General features: G+C 40.3%; 1 protein-coding gene across 2 annotated transcripts in view; it reads right to left on the bottom strand.

Moving 5' to 3' along the window:
- Positions 1–1,688: 1,688 nt before the first annotated feature.
- The window catches only part of LOC145278082 (transmembrane protein 208-like), a 41,831-nt gene continuing 18,881 nt past the window's right edge, over positions 1,689–24,638 (bottom strand). Inside the window, exon 6 of one of the 2 annotated variants that reach the window (XM_080130346.1) lies at positions 1,689–2,432. In XM_080130346.1, the coding sequence (XP_079986472.1) occupies positions 2,310–2,432 (123 nt within the window). In that variant the 3' untranslated portion in view covers positions 1,689–2,309. Of the gene's footprint in view, positions 2,433–23,287; positions 23,566–24,638 lie in introns of those variants that run through there. The other variant, XM_080130347.1, reaches the window with a different exon arrangement.

The following is a 24,638-nucleotide window of genomic DNA, read 5'->3' as shown; positions in this document are numbered from 1 at the left end:
CTGCAATAAGATTATCTTTAAGAAATGGAACAAGACAAATCCAAGAACTAGCAGCAAATGTCAGAATTGATTTGGGGGATTTTTTTTTTTTTTTTTTTTTTTACTACATATAAATTGCTTGAAACTAGGCAAGAAACTACTTGATGTAAGGATTTAAGAATAAAAGATGATAATACAGCTTCCTATTACAGTGGTTTCTTTCGAAGAACTACAGGCTTGTGGAACTCGTGAAGCTGACAGTTTTCCTCCTAACATACTTATAACACTGTCTTCTGGGCCACATTCGGCGGATCCTGGTTCACAGGACCACATTTGTGATATCCATGGTCATGTTGGTCGATCCCAACTCACAGGACTATAGATGCAACCCAGCTAGTGGTGGACCCTTCTAGGGTGACCAAACTCACTGAAAAATACTGTTCTGAGACTCTGGGAATGCTAAACATGTACGACCCTAAGTCTATGTGGCAATTCTTATCTTCAGCTGGGCATTAGTCTTCAGATGCTGAGGTTGGTTTCATCTTATGTAGATGCTTTGATGAATGGCTTGTATGCTGCTCGTCAGCTGCAATTTGGCATCAGTGCTGTAACAAACTATTTCCAATCAACAATTCAAAAACAACTCAGAGATCATTTATGAACAAAAATTATTTAAAAGATCTTCACAGTAAACTTTGTACAAGGAAAACTAAGTTCTTTGGGTTCTCAATGGCTTCGTGATGCAGGTTGTACAACTTAAGTTTATTTAGACAATTTCCCAAGAAGGAACAAGAGCTTTTCAGGGGGTATCTGCCCTTTGGGGCAGAGTCCAGGTCAGAAAAGAAAAATCCTTATTTCTAAAAACATTGTTTTTATTAAATCGGCTTCTCCCCCTCCCTGTCATTTGAAGATTACTCTTTCTCTATCCCATTATTTTATGTTCTTTTTGTGAATCTATCTCTTTAATTCTCCTTTTTGTCTCCCTTCTAAATATATGCTTATGTCAATTATTTATTTCCTAATATATATATATATATATATTTATTCTAAAGGTTCCTTATGAAATCAATACAGATTCTTCCGATTGGGATCCATCACCATCCACAACTGTTTGGGTAGCCAACCGACCAGGCATGCAACAGTTTGGAGACAGAAATCATCTCCCTTGATGACAAAAGTCTGGTCTGTCTGAATTAAATTATTGTACTTGTCTGAATCAGTTATTTAAAATACATTTTTACCAAACCCAACTAGAAAAACAATATCTCCCCAGCCCCCTTGTTCCAAAGAATCCCATTATGAGATTTTTATTTTCTCCTTTCATTGAAACATGTTATTTTCTTGATGGACAGAATTTCATGGACATCTGTTTTTTCCTTGACCAAGTGTCATCATAACCATCTCATCCATCCGCGCAGGGTCTGGCGTTGTCCAGGACCTTGCCACCTATTGCTTATATTTGAAGATGTATCTCCTATTTTTGTGATAATCATCTTCCATTCTTGTTAGCTTTTTATATCAAGAATTCTGAACAAGTGTATTCTATGTGTTATGTGTTTTACAAGTTATTCTTTCTGATCTCATACTCATTGCTATAATTAGTTTTGGTCAATAACAGGTTGGTACAGTTAGTTTTCAACAGATTAAGTTCTGGAAAAGTTTTACTTTTCAAAATGGATATGAAACAAGGAAAAAAAAAGAAAAAAAAAAAAAGTTTCATCATTTATTTTGTTAGTTTAAAAAAAAAAAGTCTGAGCAGAATTCCTCCCAGATATTAAAAAAAGCAAAAATAAAGATAAATCTGTACGATATGTATCCATGAGGGAACAAAAATATATTAAGTAAATTGATCAAGCAGTTTTATTTTTTAAAAATCAAATTTTATGAGTATCTGAAGAGTGATCGTCTTACCCACCACTTTGAAAAATATTTCAAGATACAAAGGGGATAATTGAACAATTCATACTTAGATTTTATGCCGTAATACCTACGAATTTCTATTTTATGAAAATAAAAGTACTTGATCAATTTCCGTGATTTTGGGAATATATTTTCAGTTTTTCATGAGTATATACATTAGAATTTTTTCCAGTTTAATTTTTAATATAGGGGGAATTCTGGACAAGAACCAAAAAAAAAAAAACTTATGAGTTGTGAGAGGATAAATAAAAAAAAAAAAAAAAAAAAAAAAAAAAAAAAAATCCATGAATAATTTTGATTTAAATTTTTGAATAAACATCAGGAAAAAAAAAAAAAAAAAATTTTAAATCCCAGTCCGTATTTTTGTAAACAAATAAAGGGGGGGGGGGAGGCTCTTAAAATCTTTTTCATCAATGCCGCCTCATTTTCCGTTCCAACTTTCTTTGTTTCTTTTCATTTTCTTCCGGAGCTGGCTCAAAAAACCATGGTGCAAGCACATTGACCCAGAGTAAATAAAATGCTCGGCCTGGCACCTAAGAACAAAGAAAGAAAGAAAGAAAGAAAAAAAAAAAAAAATGATAAGTAAATAAGATCAAGGGCAGATAACTGCAGAGAAATCTTTTAAAGTTCCACTGAGGCAAGTATTATTTAGCTTGTCTGCGGGTGGTTAGACAGAAAATCAGGTAGAGTTTTGAAAAGCCAGCACACCACATCAAGTGCAGTCACACCTCCAGAAAATGACTGTACAGCACTTGTCATTCCCAGTAGGGTTTGAATATATGGTTGAGTGTCAGTTTTAGTCATTTAGAATTGCTTTAAAGCTTCACTGCTCACTCATTTTTTGACCAAATTAAAAAAATTTGGTTTATAGATTATCACCTCAGCTATATAGCAAAAAAAAAAATCTGAGGAGATGGTGACGTTGTTATGACTGGTTTCCATAGCAACCACGTCACTTCAGCAACTACTGTTGCTACCAATTCACCGCTCTTGCAAAAATAGAAGTGACAAGTGAAACAATGAAAGGGAGATAATTGGGGGTGATTTTATTGAAAGCAGACGAATGCCATACATTGTTATTACATACGTGTTTATGGGGGAAAAAAACAAAAAACAAAAAAAAACTGAAATTTGAAATTAAGCAAAGAAGTGAATTTATTGGAAAGCCTGGAAAAAAGAAATATATATTAAAATAGAAAAATGCGAGCATAAAAAGTAATATGGTTAAGCTTAAACATGGAAAAGTAAAGGACTAGTTAAAACTTTAAAATTAGATCATACGGTATCACTGGTAGAATACTTAACATAATTAAATCCTTCTTAGATAAGAGAAAAATCCAGGTTGTCCTCGACGGTCGTACATCTAAACAATATGATATAAATGTGGAGGGGGGGGGCCAGGGTTCTATCCTTGGACCTCTATTGTTCCTGATATTCATAAATGACCTCCCCCGACAAAATTGCCTCTGAGATGGGTATATATGCTGATGACACTACACTATGGCAGGCACGACAGGAAGACGAATGAACACATTTCTAAAGAAATGGGAGAAACACTAGAAGAAGACCTCCAATCTGTGGTGGAATGGAGACAAAAGTGGTTGGTCGCGTTCAATGCTGCCAAGACTGAAGTATATAGAAGCTAGAAATAACGTTAAGAAAGAAATAGCGACAGCTAAGAGAGAATTTACGGAAACCACTAAAAAGCGCATCAAAGCACAAAAACTAGGAACTCGAGACTTCTGGAAAATCTACAACAGTGTAGTAAATAATGGGCAATCAACAATTCCCCCACTAACCAACAATCATGAGGTTGTCTCCTCAGCAACCGACAAGGCTAACATGCTTGCCAGTCGGTTTGCCTCCAACTCCACACTGGACCCTTCCAACCACCCCCTACCTGACTTTCCTATGCGGACAGACGCCATGCTAGACGATCTGAAAACCACCCCTGCTCAGGTGCATGCTATCATAAAAAACCTTGACACTTCAAAAGCATGTGGACCAGATCTTATCCCAGCTGTGCTATTAAAAAAGTGCTCAGCCGAAGTAGCTCCAGTTCTCTCCAAACTCTACAACAAATGCCTTAATGAAGCTTGCTTTCCGGGCTGTTGGAAAACTGCTTCTGTTGTACCAGTATTCAAGAATTCTGGCGAAAGGACAGACCCATCAAATTATCGCCCCATTAGCCTCCTCCCACTTTTTGCCAAAATATTTGAGACCATAATTAACCATGCTCTAGTCCATCATCTTACAGATGCTAAACTACTGACTGACAAACAATATGGATTTAGACAAGCCCGTTCCACAGCAGACATCCTAACTGATCTCTGAACGTATATACCATTCATTGGACAAAGCGGGGGAGGGCAGAGCGGTAGCTCTAGATATATTTAAGGCTTTTGACAGGGTATGGCATGAGGGTCTCCTCAGGAAAATCAGATCATACGGTATCACTGGTAGAATACTTAACATAATTAAATCCTTCTTAGATAAGAGAAAAATCCAGGTTGTCCTCGACGGTCGTACATCTAAACAATATGATATAAATGCGGGGGTGCCCCAGGGTTCTATCCTTGGACCTCTATTGTTCCTGATATTCATAAATGACCTCCCCGACAAAATTGCCTCAGAGATGGGTATATATGCTGATGACACTACACTCTATGGCAGGCACGACAGGAAGACAAATGAACACATTTCTAAAGAAATCGCAGAAACGCTAGAGGAAGACCTCCAATCTGTAGTGGAATGGGGACAAAAGTGGTTTGTCGCGTTCAATGCTGCCAAGACTAAACTAGTTTCATTCAATAATTACAAGAAACCCTCTCTACCACCCATAGCAATGGCCAACGACTCTTTATCTGAGAGTCCATCTTTCAAACTCCTTGGCCTAACATTCACAGGAAACATGAGCTGGAACAATTACATTGAAGGCATTGCCAGGGCCGCTGCAAGAAAGGTGGGCTCTCTACCGTGCTAGAAAACTACTAACACCCGAAAGTATCCTGTACCTCTATAAGGCCACCATTCGCCCATGTATGGAGTATTGCTGTCACATCTGGGCTGGTGCATCTGCTACTAGTCTCTCGCTCCTTAACAAGGTTCAAAAGAGAGTCGCAAATCTGATAGGCCCTGAACTGGCATCTAAGCTTCAGCCTCTGTCCCATCGACGAAATGTTGCATCCCTCTGCCTTTTCTACAAGTATTTTAGTGGTGAATGCTCTGACGAACTGCAATCACTTGTGCCCCCACAACATGAGCACCCTCGACAAACCGACAGGCTGCTAAATCCCACCCCCACACTGTAGAGATCCCTAGATGTAAAAGATCTTTTTACTCCAATAGTTTTTTCCCCAGAACCGCTAGACTCTGGAATTCCATTCCAGGTCCCTGCTTCCCCAACAGTACTGACGTGCATAAGTTCAATCCCTACATAGTACCCCAGTAGTTGTTGCCCCTGATAGTAGCCCCCTACACCGAAGTGGCAATTTGCCTTGTTTGGGGTGAAAATGTAATAAAAAAAAAAGAAAAAATTTTTTTTAAAAACTGGAAAAGAAAAGGACAAGATATTCTAGTAAAAAATATAAATTTATAACTTAAAATATTGCCGCATTAAGATTTTTTTTTTTTTAATTCAATTTATAACAATCAATTAATAATGCTGCAATATTTTAAGTTATAAACATAATTTTTACTAGAATTTCTTGTCCTTTTTTTTTTTCCAGTTTTAACAACTAGTCCTTTACTTTTCAATGTTTAAGCTTAACCATATTACTTTTCATGCTCGCGTTTTTCTATTGTAATATATATTTCATGTATGCTTCTAGAATAGTAATTTCAAGGTTTATGAAGCATAAAAAAAAAAAAAAAAAAAAAAAAAAAAAAAAAAAAAAAAAAAAAAAAAATGGGTTTTTTTAATATTTAATTATTGATATTTCAAGCAGTCCTCCGTTTTTAATCATAAAATGTACCACGAAAATAAGTTAGAAAAATTGGAACTGCGTTCATTTCTCCCAAAAATCTTTGAAAGAGTTTACATGAATAGTCTTACCCGTTTGCGAAAGAATGTACTTTATTTTTTTAAATTTGTAACATCAGTGTTCGCTTCAATAGAAACATCAAAATGCAACTGATTTCAATATGTAAAATTGAATGATTAGAAACTTTAGGAAGGTGTTGAACAGAATAGTAGAATTATATTAGTAATGTGATTGATAATTTAAAATTCAAAATCTGTTTCATAAGGAACAACAAAGTCAAGATTATTGACTTTGTTGTTCAAAACAATTTATTCTTATTAATTTACTATTAATTCAAATTATTGATTTGTTGTTCCTTCTTATGAAACATTTTTAATTCTTATTTGAATTATCAATCACATTACTAAATATTAAAGTAGCTCTAGGATATTTGCCTATCTAGCTTATTATATATCTAAATTACAACGAGCACTGTTCTTTTGTGTTTTAATTAAATTAGTAATTTTACTATCACATTAAAATACACTCTGCTCTTTAGACTACTGTTCTAATCCCCTTATATATATATATATATATATATATATATATATATATATGCGTTTTTTTTTTATTCAAAAGTAATGGACTAGTGAATTCAACGAGGTTGTTAGTGCTCAATAAAAAGAGCTGATAATACTTGTTTATTGTTATATAAACATGCTCACATCCCGCTGCTACAAACAGCCACTTGTATTTTCTGTTTGTTTTTGTAATAACGGGTCTCGTTACTGAAATGTATAATTGTTCATAAATTGGTTGACACGCAGATCTTTTTCTTTTTCTATATCCTCTACATTAATTCTTACTTTCTCTCTTTAACTATATTTCATCATTCTTTTCTCTTCTAGCCCTTGTTTTCTTTATAGTAACCCTTTATATCTTTTTCTCTTTTTCTTCTCCATATTATTTTTTTTTCTCTATTTTCTTTCTCTATTTCTTTTTTCTCCTCTTAATCATTCACTCTCCATTATAAATTTTTAACTTTTAGATTGCCCCTCCCTCTTTACATCTTATAATTAAAGTTCTGTGTTTTAAGGTTTTTTAACTTCAACTTTTAAAGAGTTCCTACCTAAAATAAAAATCCATTATTCAATGAACATTTGAATAGTCAAGTCGCTGCCTGATGATATCTGTTGTTTGATTGAAACAAGTGGCTGTTTGTAGCAGCGGGATGTGAGCATGTTTATATAACAATAAACAAATATAATATAATATATATATATATATTAGTAGGCAGGTAGGCCTATACCGTACCGCAAAAGATTGATTGATTAATTGATTGATATGCCGTAAAACCAACCAATGTGGTCATTTAATGCCGGAGTCTTTTTTTTTAACTATTTTTTTATTGGGGGGGGGGGACTTTTTCAGCCTTTCCTCCCTTTTTTCATAAAATCGAACTAAGAAATTAAATGTTGTATTTATACATGGATGTGTATATTTGGGTGACTTTAAATTTCCTTATATAAATTTACTTTCCTTAGGTATGCTAGAATATTTGTTGAGTTGACCTTTTCAAAAAGGTCCTCCATATTGCTTTCTGTATAATATAATTTTCTAGTTGGGGCGAGGTCATCACAACCAACTAGGATATGTTTTACTGTGAGTGTCTCCTGGCATAGGATGCACTTTGGCGCCGATTCTCCATTTAGTATATAAGAATGAGTAAAGTTGGTGTGTCCTATGCGCAACCGAGTCAGTATCACATCTTCTCAGCGTGATCTCTTGATGACCGGACATCGTTCCTTAAGTTTAGGTTTGATTGAGTATAATTTGCTGCCCTCTTGCTGACTCCACCGCAGTTGCCATTTTTCCTGTATGTATGCTTTTATCTGGGGTCTAAGATCAGTATGTGGAATCTTAAAATTGTCAGTTGGAAGGTGAGAAGATTTTTTTGCAGCTGTATCTGCCCTGTCATTGCCTTTGATCCCCACATGGCTGGGGATCCACACAAGAATAATGTTTTTAGTGGTTGAAAGGATAATGATTTTTTCTATTAATTTTGTTAGTGGATTTTCTTGTTTTTGATTTTGTATAGATAATAGGACTGATAGAGAATCAGTGAGAATGAAGTTTTTGGTGGTTTCCTCTGAAATTATGTTGAGTGCTAGATCGATAGCTATAGTCTCTGCAGTGAATATAGATACTTCATTTTGAAGATTTCTCTTCATTGTGGTTTTATGGTACGTTACTGCACAGCCAGTGTGATTGTTGCTTTTAGACCCGTCTGTGTAGATAAAGGTGTAGTCTGAATATCGTAATTTTAAATGTTGAAGTTCGTTGTGGTATTCAATAGGGTTTGTGGTAGATTTGGACTTTTTGTTTAGGTTCAGTTTTATTTCTACTTGTTTCATGGTCCATGGGGGTGTTTTAGGTAGTATGAAGTTGTGAATGCTGGAGATTGGAATTTTCGATTCTTCAATGCTTTCCTTCATTCGGAGCCCGAAAGTTTTGATAGTTTTTCCTCTCATGTTGAAGAGTTCTTTATATTTAGGATAGAAGGTACATTGGTATGCAGGGTTGTTTGGGCAAGACTCCAGTTTGAGTAAATATTGAAGGGCTAACTTTTCTCGCCTTAGATCTAGTGGGGGTTCATGTGCTTCCGTGTATAGACTGTTCACAGGAGAGGTTCTGTATGCTCCTAGGGCCAATCTTAGGTCAGTATGGTGAATAGGGTCTAGGCTTTTTATATATGATGTTCAGGTTGATCCATATATGAAACAACCATAGTCTAGCTTTGAGCAGACTAGTGCTCTGTAAAGTTTAAGGAGTGTTTCCCTGTCTGCACCCCAATCGGTATGTGCTACCACTCTCAAAAGATTTACAGCTTTGTTACATTTTTTTTTCAGATAGTTTATGTGTGGGATGAATGTTAACTTTTTGTCAAATAAAATCCCTAAGAATTTGTACTGGTCAGTAACGGGTATGGGCGTTCCTTCCATGGTTAGGACAGGATCATTATGCATGTTCTTTAGTTTGCAGAAATGCATGCATTTCGTTTTTCTTTTGGAGAATCTAAATCCATTCTCTTCCGTCCATCTCATTACTTTGTTTAAGCACAATTGAAGCTTCCTTTCTATTATAGATATATATCTAGATCTACAACATATTAGGAAGTCATCCACATATAGGGAGCAATCTATCCTAGGGTTAAGGTTTTTTACAATGTTGTTAATTCGGATACTGAACAGGGTCACTGACAGTATACTCCCTTGAGGTACTCCATTCTCTTGTTCCTTCAAGTCCGAGAGAGCTGTGCCAACCTTTATTCTGAACCGTCTATTTTTTAAAAAATTTTCAATAAAAATTGGCATTCTGCCTTTTAGTCCAAGCGCCTTCAGATCGCTTGTAACACCGTACTTCCACACAGTATCATAGGCTTTTTCCATGTCAAAAAACACTGCTGTTAAATGTTCCTTCCTTACAAAGGCTTCTCTGATGAAGGTTTCAAGTCTGACTTTGTGGTCTATTGAACTTCGGTTTTTCCTGAATCCTGTTTGAAATTCTGTAATAAGATTCTGTTTCCAGGAACCAGATTAGTCTTTTGTTTATAATCCTTTCCATGGTTTTACAAATGCAGCTTGTTAGACCTATTGGCCTGAAATTCAATGAATCTGAGACGTTACTTTATTGGGATTGGATGTTTGAGTTTTCAGATTTGGGGATTGGTATTATTGTGGCCTCTTTCCCGGTCTCAGGTACGTTTCCACTGGACCATATAATATTGAAAATTTCAAGTAGGTATTTCATTGAGGTTTCTGGAAGTTTTTTGAGGATTTCATATGGAATTTCATTGGGCCCTGTAGCTGTGTCATGGGATTTGGTTAGCGATTCTTTTAATTCAGGCAAGGTAAGAGGTTGGTTGTATTTTTCGGTATTTTGTGATTCAAACAGAATTTTCTTCTCTTTCTTTTCTCTAATCTTTTTGAATTTCTGTTTGTCTGTCACATGATGAAATTTTTGATAAATTATCTGCCAGGTTATTCGAAATGTCTTTTTGATCAGTGTATATTTTGTTGTCTTCAGAGATGTGGGATATTGGTGTACTACTACACTTTCCTTCTATTTTTCTCATCATGTTCCAAACTGTTTTTGCCTTGGTATTCACATTAATTTTGGATATATAATTTCTCCATGTTGTTCTTTTGGATTCCTTTATGATTAGTCTGGCTTTTGCTCTATTGTTTTTGAAGAAATCCAGATTTTTGCTTGTTGGGTACTTTTCGAATTTTCTCAAGGCAGCTCGTCGAGCTTTGATGGCTTTTCTGCATTCTTTTGTGAACCAAGGTTTGTTGTAATTGTTGGTTTTGGTTGTTTTCGGTATGGTATTATTTGCTATGTTTGTGAGTGTTTTAATGAAGTAATTCAAATGGTCATCTTTTTTTTCAATAATCAATTGGTTTTTGCACTGTTCCTGGAAGTCTTCCCAATCCGCTTTATGTAGGTTCCATTTGGGTGTTTTTTGTTCAGTACTAGTACTTAGACTTTCCAGGATGATTGGGAAATGATCACTCCCACAGGTGTCATTGTGTACTTTCGAATCATAGTCCATATATATGGAAGGATCACATAAGGTAAGGTCAATGGCGGTGAAAGTACCTGTTGCAGGGTACATATAGGTGTAGTTTTGATTATTAAGGAGGCATAGATTATTTTTATTTATTATGTTTTCTATTTCTTTTCCTTTTTTATTTGTTTCTTTACTTCCCCATATTACATTGTGACTGTTGAGATCTCCTAGTAGAAAAAAGAGTTTAGGGAGTTGTTTTATTAATCGAGTTATCTCAGTTTCGTTGATTGTATCTTTTGGAGGGATGTAGATTGAGCAAAGTTTTATAGTTCTATGTAGAGTCACTGTAACTGCAATTGCTTGCAAGTTTGTGTTTATATTTATTTGTCTTTGAGGGACTTCATTCTTCATGAGTATTGATGTGCCTCCAGAAGCTCTGTCCGTATCTTTATTTATGTAGTTGTAAGATGTGTAGTGTTTTATGTTGATGGTATTATTTTCTTTCAGAAAGGTCTCCTGCAGACAGACAAGTGCTGGGCTCATTTGTTATTAATAATAGGAGTTCATTTTGGTTTGCTTTTATCCCTCTGATATTCTATTGTAATATTTTGTTCATCATTTGGAATTGTGTTCAACTTCCATCGTCTCCAATCCCTCAAATCTATTTTCTGTCGGAGTCCCTGTTCGGGATATAGATCGGGATCTTTCTTTTGTTTGTTTTTTTTTTTTTTTTTGTCTGGGGGGGATTTTTGATGGCTTGTGATGTGTTTGATGGTTGTTCGGTTGTTTTTGTAGAAATGGTTTGTGGTTTTGTTTCTTTTTGTGGTTCAGTAGTGTCTTTACTTAATATTATCCTTGGATTGGTTGCAGACATTGCACTATTCATTTTCCTCATTTCTTCTAATAGTTCTTTCATTCCCTTTATTAGTTTGCTTAAGACATCAATTTTGTCAGTTGTATCCGTTACATGTATATGACCATTTTGATTGTTGATTGGAGTAGTTTTTTTAGTTGCATCTGCATATGTTTTAGTTTCAATGATTTTCCTGGCCTCTAGATAGGATATATTCTTTATATGTTTTAGTTTGGTCACTTCTTTTTCTCTTTTCCATATTTCACAATATCTAGAGCCAGCGCCATGATTTCCAAGGCAGTTGGCACACTTGAAATCTTTTCTGCAGTAAATGTGTGGGCCGCTTTCTCCACATCTTCCACACACTGGTAATCATGTGCACCGATCTTGATGGTGTCCAAACTTCTGGCACTTGAAGCATAGGAGGGGGTTTGGAATATAAATTTCTACATTTATTTTCATATATCCAACTTTCACTTCTTTATGGTGAGGGAATCAAAAGTTAGTATATATGTGTTGGTATCGATTTTCTCACTGTTTTTTTTTTTATTTGAACTTTACGAACATCTAACACATTCTGTTTCTGTAAGTTTGTCTTGATTTCCTCCAAGGGACAAAGTGCAAGTTTGTGGCTTTTCACTACTCCTTTGCAGGTATTTAGGGTTGGATGTCTGTAGCATTTGACTTTGATGTTTTCAAATAATTTTAGTTACAATATTTTTTTTTTTTTTTTTTTTTATTCAATTTCACCCCAAACAAGGCACAGTGCCACTTTGAAGCAGGGGGCTACTATTAGGGAATTAATTAGCGGGGTCATTATGAGGGGAGAAGAGTAGAAAGATGTTTGTTAACATTACACTTGAACTTCTGCATATCATTGCAGTTGGGAAAGCAGAATCCCGGAAGGGAGTTCCAAAGACCTGCAGTTCTGGGGAAGAAACTAATGGAGTAAAAGGCTTTCTTGCACTTAGGGATCTCTACTGTAAAGGGATGAGACTTAGTAGCTTGTCGGGTTTGTCGGGGGTAGTTACGTCGGGGAGGTACAAGTGTTTGCAGTTCGTCAGAGCATTCACCATTAAAGTATTTGTAGAACAGGCAGAGGGATGCAACATCTCGTCGATGGGACAGAGGTTGAAGCCTAGATGACAGTTCAGGACCTTTGGCGACTCTTTTTTGAACCCTGTCCAGGAGCGAGAGACAAGCAGCAGATGCACCAGCCCAGATGTGACAACAGTACTCCATACATGGGCGAATGGTTGCTTTATAGAGGTATAGGATACTGGCAGGCGTAAGTAGTTTTCTAGCACGGTAGAGGGAGCCAACCTTCCTTGCAGCAGCCTTGGCAATGCTCTCAATGTATCTATTCCAGTTCATATTCCCTGTAAACGTTAGGCCGAGGAGTTTAAAAGAAGTACTTTCAGGCAATGTGTTCTTGGCCATTGCTACTGGTGGTAGAGAAGGTTTCTTGTAGTTATTGAAGGAAACAAGCTTAGTCTTAGCAGCATTGAATGTGACCAACCATTTTTGTCCCCATTCCACTACGGATTGGAGGTCGTCCTCTAGTGTTTCTGCCATTTCCTTGGATATGTGTTCATTTGTTTTCCCCTCATATCTGTTATAGAGAGTGGTGTCATCGGCAAATATACCCATCTCCGAAACAATATTATCAGGGAGGTCGTTTATGAATATCAGGAATAATAGAGGTCCAAGGATAGACCCCTGAGGTACTCCCGCATTTATGTCATATTGTTTGGATGTATGTCCGTCGAGGACAACTTGGATTTTTCTATTACTTAAGAAGGATTTAATTACATTATGAATTCTTCCAGTGATTCCATATGATCTAATTTTCCTTAGAAGACCATCGTGCCATACCCTGTCAAAAGCCTTAGATATATCAAGGGCCACCGCTCTACCCTCCCCTGTTTTATCCAATGAACGGTATATACGTTCAGAAACTACAGTTAAGATATCTGCTGTTGAACGGGCTTGCCTGAATCCATATTGTTTGTCAGTCAGGAGTTTAGCAGCGGTTAGGTGCTGGACTAGGGCTTGATTAACTAAGGACTCAAATATTTTGGCGAAAAGCGGGAGGAGGCTAATGGGGCGATAATTTAGTGGGTCAGTTCTTTCACCAGAATTCTTGAAGACTGGTACCACAGAGGCGGTTTTCCAGCAGTCGGGAAAAGAAGATTCGTTAAGGCATTTATTGTAAAGTTTGGACAGAACTGGAGCAACCTCGGCAGAGCATTTTTTTAATAGCACAGCCGGGATGAGATCTGGTCCACATGCTTTTGAGGTGTCTAGGTTTTTTATAATAGCATGTACCCGAGAAGGGGTGATTTTCAAATCGTCAAGTGTGGCGTCTGTTCGCAGAGGAAAATCAGGGAGTGAGTGGTGTACAGAGTTCAGTGTGGAGTTTGAGGCAAACCGACTGGCAAGCAGATTAGCCTTGTCAGTTGCCGTGCAAGCAACCTCATGATTGTTTGTTAGTGGGGGAATAAATGACTCCATTATTAACTACGCTGTTGTAGATTTTCCAAAAATCCCGGGTTCCTAATTTCTGTGCTTCGATGCGCTTTCTGGTGGTTTCAGAGTAATCTGTCTTAGCTGTGTCTATCACTCTCTTACAATTATTTCTAGCTTCTATAAACTTCTGTTTATTTGAGCTGGACTTATGTCGGTTGAATCTGCAGAACGCATGCTGCCTTTGACAAATGGCAGCTGCACAAGCAGAAGTAAACCATTGGGGAGAGTGGGGCTTGCTATAGTATTTCCGTGCGGGAACATGTGCTTCAATAGCAGGTTTGAACCATTCAGTTGTCTCATTTGCACACTGTTCCGCTGGAAGAGTAAAGATATTTTGCCATGGGGCATCTCTGATGAGCTCCCTGATGGCTTCCCAATCAGCCTTTTTGTAATACCTCGTTGTTTTGAGAAGTGGGTCTTCAGTTTTAGGGCGAGAATTTAGGCTGATTTCTACCATTATCACAGCGTGATCGGCATTCCTGAGTGGGCTGTGGGCATTTGTTGTACAGTCATTGGGAACCGTTGTCAGAAAGAGATCTAGAAGTGAGGCATGTTGATCGTGCTGGTCTGGGAAACGTGTCGGAAATGTAACAAACTGAGAGAGAATGAGATATAGAGAAGCTATGAGTTGCGCTACCAGCTACGTCTGTGTGATTTCTTTAGTTTGTTCTTCGTTATGGGTTTCTATTAGTAGGCTGCCGTTAAATTGTTTTTTTAATAGACTTGGTTTTAGAGTTTTAAGATTTTTTTCAATTTTAAAAGGTGATAGTTTGCTCAAAGGAGTTTCCTCCATTGATTCTATTACTACGAATGTTGAGTTCCTTGGTTTTATCGTCTCTTCCTCAGAGCTACTGATGTCAGAGACATCAGAGTGGGTTCTCTTTGGGTGGTTGGGTGGTTTTTGGGAGGAATAAGCCATATATTTTGTTTTCTTTTTTCGTCATCTTTGTTCCCCGCCCACCTCGGAGTCCTATTTGGGAAGAGCCTGGGAGGGGGGGGAACTCTTTCGCCCAGCCTCCACAGGAATACAATGATGATATAACCGACATTGGTGGTATCAATGATTATCTGTTCTCTCTTGATATTGCTATGGGATCTGTAGCAATCCTGAGGGGTTTACAGCCTCGTCATCGATATTCACACCTAATCGATTGACCCTCAGCCACCGCTTTCCATCATATATTAGGGAGTAGGGTTATTTGTGGGAGAGGGGGGGGGTTGTGTTAGTAGTAAGTTTTTGGAATGGGCAATATATGGTGGGGCTTGGCGTGACTGGCCGATTGGTCGGATCGGGCCTCTCCGACCGCCCGTCTAATCGAAGTAAGGGCCAAAGTAATGTGTTGCGGTGCTTAAACTTCTATGTATCCTGGTTTAGGTTCACTCAATCACCAGGATCACATCCTAAGACATTACAGGTAGCAACCCACGGCTAACTGGTTGCCCCATTGAGGGATTTTTACCCTCTGCAGGGGGGCAGTCGGTTTGTTCTCATGCCCTACAAACAGGGCAAAAAAAAAAATAAATAAATAAATAATTTAATAGAATATATTTGTTTTTTTTTGTTGTTTCTTTTCCTTTTTAAAATCTGTTTCTATTTAACCCATAGTTGGGACCCTAACAGGTACTACCACTCCGGGTCAGGGTGGACCTGGGAGCAATGGCAATTAAGAGGTGGCTCCACACTCCCCAAAGCCCGTAAGCCGGACCTCACCATCGGATGTAGTTTAAGGTCATATCCAGGACCGGGAGTAAGGTAGAAAAAAATAAAATAAAAAGGGGAGGGAGATAGGCTGTTGTTTTTGTTTTTGGAGAACATAATTAAGTTTTACAAAAAAGATCAGAAAACAAAAAAACATCAATGTAGGTGCATTTCGTCTCAGGAAGCCACAGGGCAGCCTGATCTGATAGCACCAGGTAGTCCGGTGGGAAGCAGGCAGACGGAACAGAGTTCCACAGGCGTGCAGTTCTAAGAAAGAAGCTTTGTTCATGGAATCCGCGTTTTGATTTAGGCACAGATATAGAGTGGGGGAAATTTTTCACAGTGGATTCAGCTAGACGGGTGTTTTTCGTGAAAGATTGGCGAGGGGGGACCAGAGATTGGAGTTCAGACGAGCACCTGCCATGGAAATAACGATAAAATAAGGATAGGCTCGCAACGTCTCTTCTGTGGGAGAGAGGTTGCAGGGTAGAGAAAAGAGCATCCCCCACTAAGCCACGGAATCTATTTTGTACTCTGTCAAGGCAGGATAGGCTGTTTTTAGCAGCTCCTGCCCAGATATGGCAACGGTATTCCATCCTTGGACGTACTTGGCTTTTATATAGATAGAGAATTGCATCAGTAGTGAGATATCTTCTGGAGCGGTAGAAGGATCCCACCATCTTTCCAGCGACCTTGGCAACAGACTTGATGACGATGGATACAATGATGATATAACTGACTTTGGTGGTATCATAATGATTATCTGTTCTCTTGATATTGCTATGGGATCTGTAGCAATCCTGAGGGGTTTACAGCCTCGTCATCGAGGATATATTCTTTGTATGTTTTAGTTTGGTCACTTTTCCATATTTCACAATATCTAGAGCCAGCGCCATGATTTCCAAGGCAGTTGGCACACTTGAAATCTTTTCTGCAGGCAATGTGTGGGCCGCTTTCTCCACATCTTCCACACACTGGTAATCGTGTGTAGAAAATGTGTAAGGAAAGTCCTTTAAAATTACTGCGCCCTCTGTAGATGTATAATGTTGCAGCAACGTAAAGCAATTCAATAACCAGTAAACACCGGTTCTGCAGGGAATCCAACTAGCAAGGTACCTAGACGGACGCGAACGGTTACTCAGAACGGACCAACAATCGGTTACTCAGAACGGTCCCAACAACGCTAAGATATGCTCACACCCACACGGCACGAGAAGCAACACGATTCCCGACCAAGTCAATATTGCGAGAATTCATGTGACTTTGCGAGATATCATCCTTTACAAAAGACGGCGGCCGCCATCTTGATCTTTCTTTCTTTTCGGTCGGCGACGCCAAGCCGGCCCCGAGGTAAGTCTTTCCTTTTCGCCCGTCTCTCTTACGCACCCACACAACACACAAACATGTGGGCGCTTGTCTCCTGGATGCACATTACACTCCCCATTGATCTGATGATCACATAGGGAGCATTGTGGGGGTGGCCTTTTAGTGCGTGTGCTTCTTCGAAGAGGTACATTCACTGGTTCAGATTCGGGCTCTGGATCTGGTTCCGCCTCATCAGACGAAGTATCACTATCAGTCTCTGGAGGGGGCTCACTGAATCAGTGTATCGGCAGCTCATCACTGGACGCTTCACTGCTTTCTTCTGTAGTTGTGTGACGCGCCTCGGTAGCTGGGCGAAGATCTCGCACATGTCGTGGGGTTCCGTCGACCAACACAGACTGCTGGCTAATAACTCCAGATATTGTCCTCGCTTAAACTTGTCGGTGCACCGATTTCCTGGGGGCCGCATCCACACTGGATCTCCCACTTCATACCTGTTACATGTTCCCTTGTCGGCTGGCTGCGTAGTGTTGATTCCCGTCACTCTGACTCCGTATGTGTAAATAGCATTCGCAGGTGCGGTTGAAGGAGACGTCCCGTCCTTTGGCGTAATGTTATACCAATATGTGGCTTCCGTAATAGTACATCGCTTCCTGGCAGCAATTCTCTTGATGCTGCGATGGCTTCTTTCAGCAATGCCATTTCCTGACGGCACATCGCAACCGTAGTCAGACGCCCCACTCATCTAACAACTGCCGGACTTGCTGGCTACAAAACGCTGCATCATTGTCAGTCAGGAGCTCTTCCGGCGCACCTTGCTCAGAAAAAAATGGATGATAGGTGGCGAACAACATTTGCCGAATCCTGTCTGGTCATCTGCCGCCACACCGCAAATCTCGTAGGCCCGCAATCAATGAGAGTTAGAAAGGGCTTGCCACTGTAATGGGTGATATCCATGGCCAGCCGCTGCCACACACCCTCAACTTCCAATCGACCCTTCTGCCATCGCTCTGGTGCCGGATCAATAGACTGGCAAGCCTCACAATTTCTGATCTGCCTGACATCCATCTTGGTCACTGCTGGGTATACGCGCCTCACAAAATAAAGGGTCCTCTTGATATCCGGATGTCCGCTCTGTGCATGAATTTTTTGTATTTGACATGGGTCGATTGCAACTGCACAAGATCGAGCAGTAATCTCCATTCCCATCTTCGCAGTTTCATACCATTTGTGAGGTACTCGGGTCAGTTGGTCAGCACGATTACAATGTGATGGCACCAGAGTGATGCTCAGTGATAGCCCATACTCAGATACCAGGTTTTTTAGTGTGTCTAGCCTTCTCCGTATTAACATTTCGCTTGCTGCCTTGGTACGGATTCGTGTCCGTCCTGAAAGTGTGTCAGACACCCAGTGGTAGACACAGAGAGAATCTGTGTATAAGGTCAACTTCTTAGACTGCCACTGCAGGGTCAGATTTATCCCCTTTACAACGGCGTCCAGCTCTGCCAGGTTGATATGCTGAGAATCTGTTACGGGCCGCAGCCAACATGCATCTTCGAACACGTTTCCTCCTTGCTCCAACGATACTCCCAACGCCAAAGAACTGGCATCAACCCACACACCTACGTTGTCTCCGTTTACACACCACCGCCCACAGGCAGGGTCCTTCTTGTTCACTCTCTCCAGTGTCTCTTTAATCATCAGAGTTAGGACATCATCGGATATGTCATCCCAACCCGTGGTTGTTAGATTTGCTCTGCGTTTAATTACACCAACAGCTGCACGGAGCCAGCCACAGGCCGGTAGGTGACCAACAAGTTTTCCACACCAAGAAAAACGGTCCGCCTTGTAACGATGTTGGGGATGCTTGGAATTTCACTGCCACACCTCCATTGTAGATGCCATCTTCCTCATAAACATCCAATCCCAATACACGTGCTCCTTCCCTCAAACGTTCGGGATTCTTGCATTCCAGACCAAACCGAGCCAACTTTTCTTTGACACACGACGCAGACTGTACATCTTCATTGACGTATACGTCATCAATGTAAGCTGACGTTGAGTCCCTCATGGGACTTTCTTGGGACAATACTGTGTTGACAATAGTCTTCATAATCTATGGTGCCACATTTAGGCCAAAGCCGAGGTGTGTAAGGCAGTACCTCTGCCCCTGGAACCAAACTGTCTGGAACGGCCACAACGTCTCATCAACTCGCACCTGTAAATAGGCTTTTCGCAAATCCAATATCGAGACATTAGTGCCTTTCTGATGCCATTCCCTCAACTTGCTGGCGCATACGTCAGCATCGGCAGTGTAAGCTTCAATATGCTTGTTAAGCTCCCTATAGTCCAGCACCAGCCGTACTTTCGACTTGTTATGCTGGACTACTGCCATCAAGGGTATTAGACCGTTGGGAGGCCCAAGCTTGTCCTCAGGGTAGGGGATAAACCAGCCATCTTAGATCCACGCCTTTAGTTCCCTTTCATATTCTGCTCGGGCCTCACTGGGTATAGGGTACTCTGCAACCCCATTCTTGAGTTTAGTCGGTGCCCTTCCCTCGGTCCACTTCCAAGATGCAATCCAGGCCCTCTTGCGAGGTCGTAGTCCACTGTAAAATCCGGCCGATCGATGTGGAGCGCTGCACACACTGGGGCCTCCAAGAATCGCACTTTTCCATCCCGATGAATTGCGACTCCCCCCAGCGCCTTGATGGCATCGTATCCGAGCAACAGGTCAAATCCCAGGAAATTTCCTTGGGTCACGAGCACATTGATCTTAGTGGCTGTACCGGTGTCCATGTAGATCTCGACAGTTCCAGCTCCACAGCATGTCTGGGTCTCGCCTCCTATCGTGGTGACTTTGATCTTTCTCTTAGTCCAACTTAGACACAGCCTGGCGCTCACAATAGTATGCGAACAGCCTGAGTCAAGAAGTGCTGAGCAGGGTATCCTGTTTACGTAGACGGTCATCACTGGTTGTGCCTTGTTCAAATTTTGCTCGGAGAGCAGGGCGGCGCTGACGTCCTCTCCCCTGATACGTTTCCCGCACAGTTTTGGGCTAGATGCCCCAAACCGCCACAATTAAAACAGTGCACACACCCCCTGTTGCTGCAATTCCTTGCAAAATGTCCACGTCGGCCGCAGCGAAAACATTTCCCATTGCTTGCAGGGTTCTGATTCGGAATCTCCCGAGCGCCAATCTGGCCTGTCTGTGTCGCCATCACAACTGGTTCCCCCAGGTCCTCCTCATCTTTGATGATGGCTCGAGCACATTCCATCAAGTGTTCCATGGGCGTTGTTGAAACGCTGGTTGAGGCTCTCAATAGCTGCTTCACCTGAGTGGGAAGGCCCGCCACAAACGCGTACGCGAGCGTCCGCTCCGACACCCCTCCACCGAATAGGACTGTGAGTTTCTTTAACTCCACGAAGAAAACGTCCACGCTTTCCTCCGGTAGAAGTTTTCGGGAAGCAAATTTTTCATAGGCCGTACAAGGATCCATAGCAAATGTCTTATACAGCGCAGCTTTAATTGCGGTGACATCTCCCTTTTCGGCAGCACTGAGTTGCTGATACACACTCAAGGCACCCCCAGCCAATCTCAGGGGAATCACAGTGTGTACTCTTTTTACCTCACAAAGGTCACACATCAGCTCGACCCTTTCAACCCAGTCGACAATGGACGTGGACCCGTCAAACTCGGGTATGAGCTTTAAGTTGAATTTCGACTCGGTCATAGTCCTAGAGGGCAAATAGCCGAGATAGCTTGTAGAAAATGTGTAAGGAAAGTCCTTTAAAATTACTGCGCCCTCTGTAGATGTATAATGTTGCAGCAACGTAAAGCAATTCAATAACCAGTAAACACCGGTTCTGCACGGAATCCAACTAGCAAGGTACCTAGACGGATGCGAACGGTTACTCAGAACGGACCCAATAATCGGTTACTCAGAACGGTCCCAACAACAGTAAGATATGCTCACACCCACACGGCACGAGAAGCAACAGCAACACGATTCCCGACCAAGTCAATCATCGCTCTCCCAACGTCTTTCAATCAACCGCTTTTATGGCCGTTGCAGGCCGGCTTAATTTGCATATTGCGAGAATTCATGTGACTTTGCGAGATATCATCCTTTACAAAAGACGGCGGCCGCCATCTTGATCTTTCTTTTCGGTCAGCGACGCCGAGCCGGCCCCGAGGTAAGTCTTTCCTTTTCGTCCGTCTCTCTTACGCACACACACAACACGCGAGCGCTTTTCTCCTGGATGCACATTACATCGTATGCACCGATCTTGATGGTGTCCAAACTTCTGGCACTTGAAGCATTGGAGGGAGTTTGGAATATAAATTTCTACATTTATTTTCATACATCCAACTTTCACTTTTTTATGGTGAGGGAATCAAAAGTTAGTATATATGTATTGGTATCGATTTTCTCACTGTTTTTTTTTTTATTTGAACTTTACGAACATCTAACATATTCTGTTTCTGTAAGTTTGTCTTGATTTCCTCCAAGGGACAAAGTGCAAGTTTGTGGCTTTTCACTACTCCTTTGCAGGTATTTAGGGTCGGATGTCTGTAGCATTTGACTTTGATGTTTTCAAATAATTTTAGTTTCAATATTTCTTTAGTTTGTTCTTCGTTATGGGTTTCTATTAGTAGGCTGCCGTTAAATTGTTTTTTTAATAGACTTGGTTTTAAAGTTTTAAGATTTTTTTCAATTTTAAAAAGGTGATAGTTTGCTCAAAGGAGTTTCCTCTATTGATTCTATTACTACGAATGTTGAGTTCCTTGGTTTTATCGTCTCTTCCTCAGAGCTACTGATGTCAGAAACATCAGAGTGGGTTCTCTTTGGGTGGTTGGGTGGTTTTTGAGAGGAATAAGCCATATATTTTGTTTTCTTTTTTTCGTCATTTTTGTTCCCCACCCACCTCGGAGTCCTATTTGGGAAGAGCCTGGGGGGGAAAACCATTCGCCCAGCCTCCACAGGGATACAATGATGATATAACCGACTTTGGTCGTATCATAATGATTATCTGTTCTCTTGATATTGCTATGGGATCTGTAGCAATCCTGAGGGGTTTACAGCCTCGTCATCGATATACACCTAATCGATTGACCCTCAGCCACCGCTTTCCATCATATATTAGGGAGTAGGGTTATTTGTGGGAGAGGGGGGGATATGTTGTGTTAGTAGTAAGTTTTTGGAATGGGCAATATATGGTGGGGCTTGGCGTGACTGGCCGGATCGGGCCTCTCCGACCGCCCGTCTAGTCAAAGTAAGGGCCAAAGTAATGTGTTGCGGTGCCTAAACTTCTATGTATCCTAGTCTAGGTTCACTCAATCATCAGGATCACGTCCTAAGACATTACGGGTAGCAACCCACGGCTAACTGGTTGCCCCATTGAGGGATTTTTACCCTCTGCAGGGGGGCAGTCGGTTTGTTCTCATGCCCTACAAACAGGGCAAAAAAAAAAAATAAATAAATAAATAATTTAATAGAATATATTTGTTTTCTTTTTTGTTGTTTCTTTTCCTTTTTAAAATCTGTTTCTATTTAACCCATAGTTGGGACCCTAACAGGTACTACCACTCCGGGTCAGGGTGGACCTGGGAGCAATGGCAATTAAGAGGTGGCTCCACACTCCCCAAAGCCCGTAAGCCGGACCTCACCATCGGATGTAGTTTAAGGTCATATCCAGGACCGGGAGTAAGGTAGGAAAAAATAAAATAAAAAGGGGAGGGAGATAGGCTGTTGTTTTTGTTTTTGCAGAACATAAGTTTTACAAAAAAGATTAGAAAACAAAAAAAAGCGTCAATGTAGGTGCATTTCGTCTCAGGAATCCACAGGGCAGCCTAATCTGGTAGCACCAGGTACCGCAAAAGAACATGAAGATAAAAAAGTGACATCTTTGCTGTTGCGTCCATTGCCAAACCAGAAATGACGAAGGTTTAAATTAAGGCTAGTCAATCGAAAAGCGGAGATAACTTTCAAGAATATCGGCAAAAAAAGCGACCCCTCCTTGTAGAAAAGTGACCAGTTGAGGGTGAAATAATTAGTTTTGGCCAATTTATCGATATTTGCCATCCAAAGGGTCGATCTTCAAAACAATACTGATCTCGTGAAAATACATACTTTTAAACAAGTGAAAGTTTTTATATAATAGAATATTGTAACCCCTACAGAGCAGCTCAGGTGCACAGGCTTGTGGGTGGAGATGCAGCTGTAGCCGACACCTGTGGCATCACTCGTGTTATCGTCTAGTGGTCAAATTCATCTCCGTCGGTTGCTCTTTGGTTCCGCTTTCAAATCAACTTCCAAACGTCACCTGAGCTATCTGAGAAATATATTGCATTCACAACAGTGAAAAGAAAAGAAAGTCAAAACTTGAAATTGGTTTTTCTTATCAGAATTGATTGTCTTCGACTTTACAAATAATAGTTACACACTGGCCTAGTCATGCGACTTAGAGGGCTGGCAGTTTTCTTTCTTTTACCAAGTACTTCGTTCCTTTTCTAACGTCAGTCTACGGGGAAGGATCAGCTGACAGACGCGTATTGGAACGTGTCGTTCAAGTACGTCGCAAAAAGAATCTTCCTTTCCTCACCTCGTTTTATCAATATCGCTAGCTGTAACCCCGCCCCCACCTCTCCAAATATACCCACGAGTGGCAGTCAACCAATCAGCGGCCGCGCCTTTGTTCGGAGGGGGGACAGTATGGGCTGGCTTGGCTGCCAAAGAGAAAGAAAAGAAAATAAAAAGCGACCCTTACATTTATTTAAGTAAAAGAAAAGAAAAGGAAAGATTTTCCTCTCATCTTCTCTCCCCTCCTCTCCACCCTATCAGCGAGGAAATAAATGTTCCCATGCCAGGAATACGAAATGTCACGCCTAATTAGCCTCAACAGACCTGCCACGCGGGCCTTCGGGTGATCTCTCCTTCAGTCACTGGACGACATCTATCAGTGGTCTATCAACACAATTCCGAAAATTAACAGACGGACTATCTTCAGACTTATTCTAGCGTTGACACGTGCTTTGGTATTCATGGCAAGGGGGAGATCATTTTGATTATCCACCAAGAAACAGACATTCCGTTTAAAAACATCAAACCATCATCATCAGAATTCAGCCGTGCGAATTCCTCGGAATTTATGTCAATGAGACCACCCAGGCGACAAGCTGTTCCTTAATCAACTAGCAAGATCTCAGCATTGCTCGGTCCCCATCGGGTCATAATATTGTATTATATACTATTATATTATATTATATAACATTAAATGTTTTTTAACTCTTTTTCAAAGTGTATTTTTAACTCTTTTTCAAAGTGTTTTTTTAACATGTTTTAACATCAGTTTCTAGATGAAGTAAAACAAATCACTGAAGATTTTCCAACGTTCTTATGGCAAGTAGCTTTTAACATTTTCAAGAATATAACTGACAAAAGCCAGGTACAAATAGCACCTGATCTAGGGAAATACTGTCTACATTCTAGATCGGGTGGTAGCAATAAAAGCACTGGAAATAGAAAAAAGGAACAGACATGACATAAACGAGATAGAAAAGGATCAGATGGAGAAAAGTTTGATGACATCCAATCAGCCATAGACAAGAAACAACACCAACATTTTAAGGTAAAAATCTCAAAAGCAAAAAATCCTCTCCACAGGATTCATACATTCCAATAATAAAAAAAAATACTTAAAAAAAAAACGCACAATCTTTCTCAATGGGAGAAACCCCCTACAAGAGATTGATAGCTGGGCTCAATGTCTGTCAGGGGCACAAGAACAACGTCCGACTCA

The sequence above is a fragment of the Euprymna scolopes genome, chromosome 6, assembly GCF_053919585.1.
Source record: "Euprymna scolopes isolate OS-2025 chromosome 6, ASM5391958v1, whole genome shotgun sequence".
NCBI lineage: Eukaryota > Metazoa > Mollusca > Cephalopoda > Sepiida > Sepiolidae > Euprymna > Euprymna scolopes.
The sequence above is the reverse complement of the archived record's forward strand: the minus strand, read 5'-3'. Positions and strand labels throughout refer to the sequence as shown.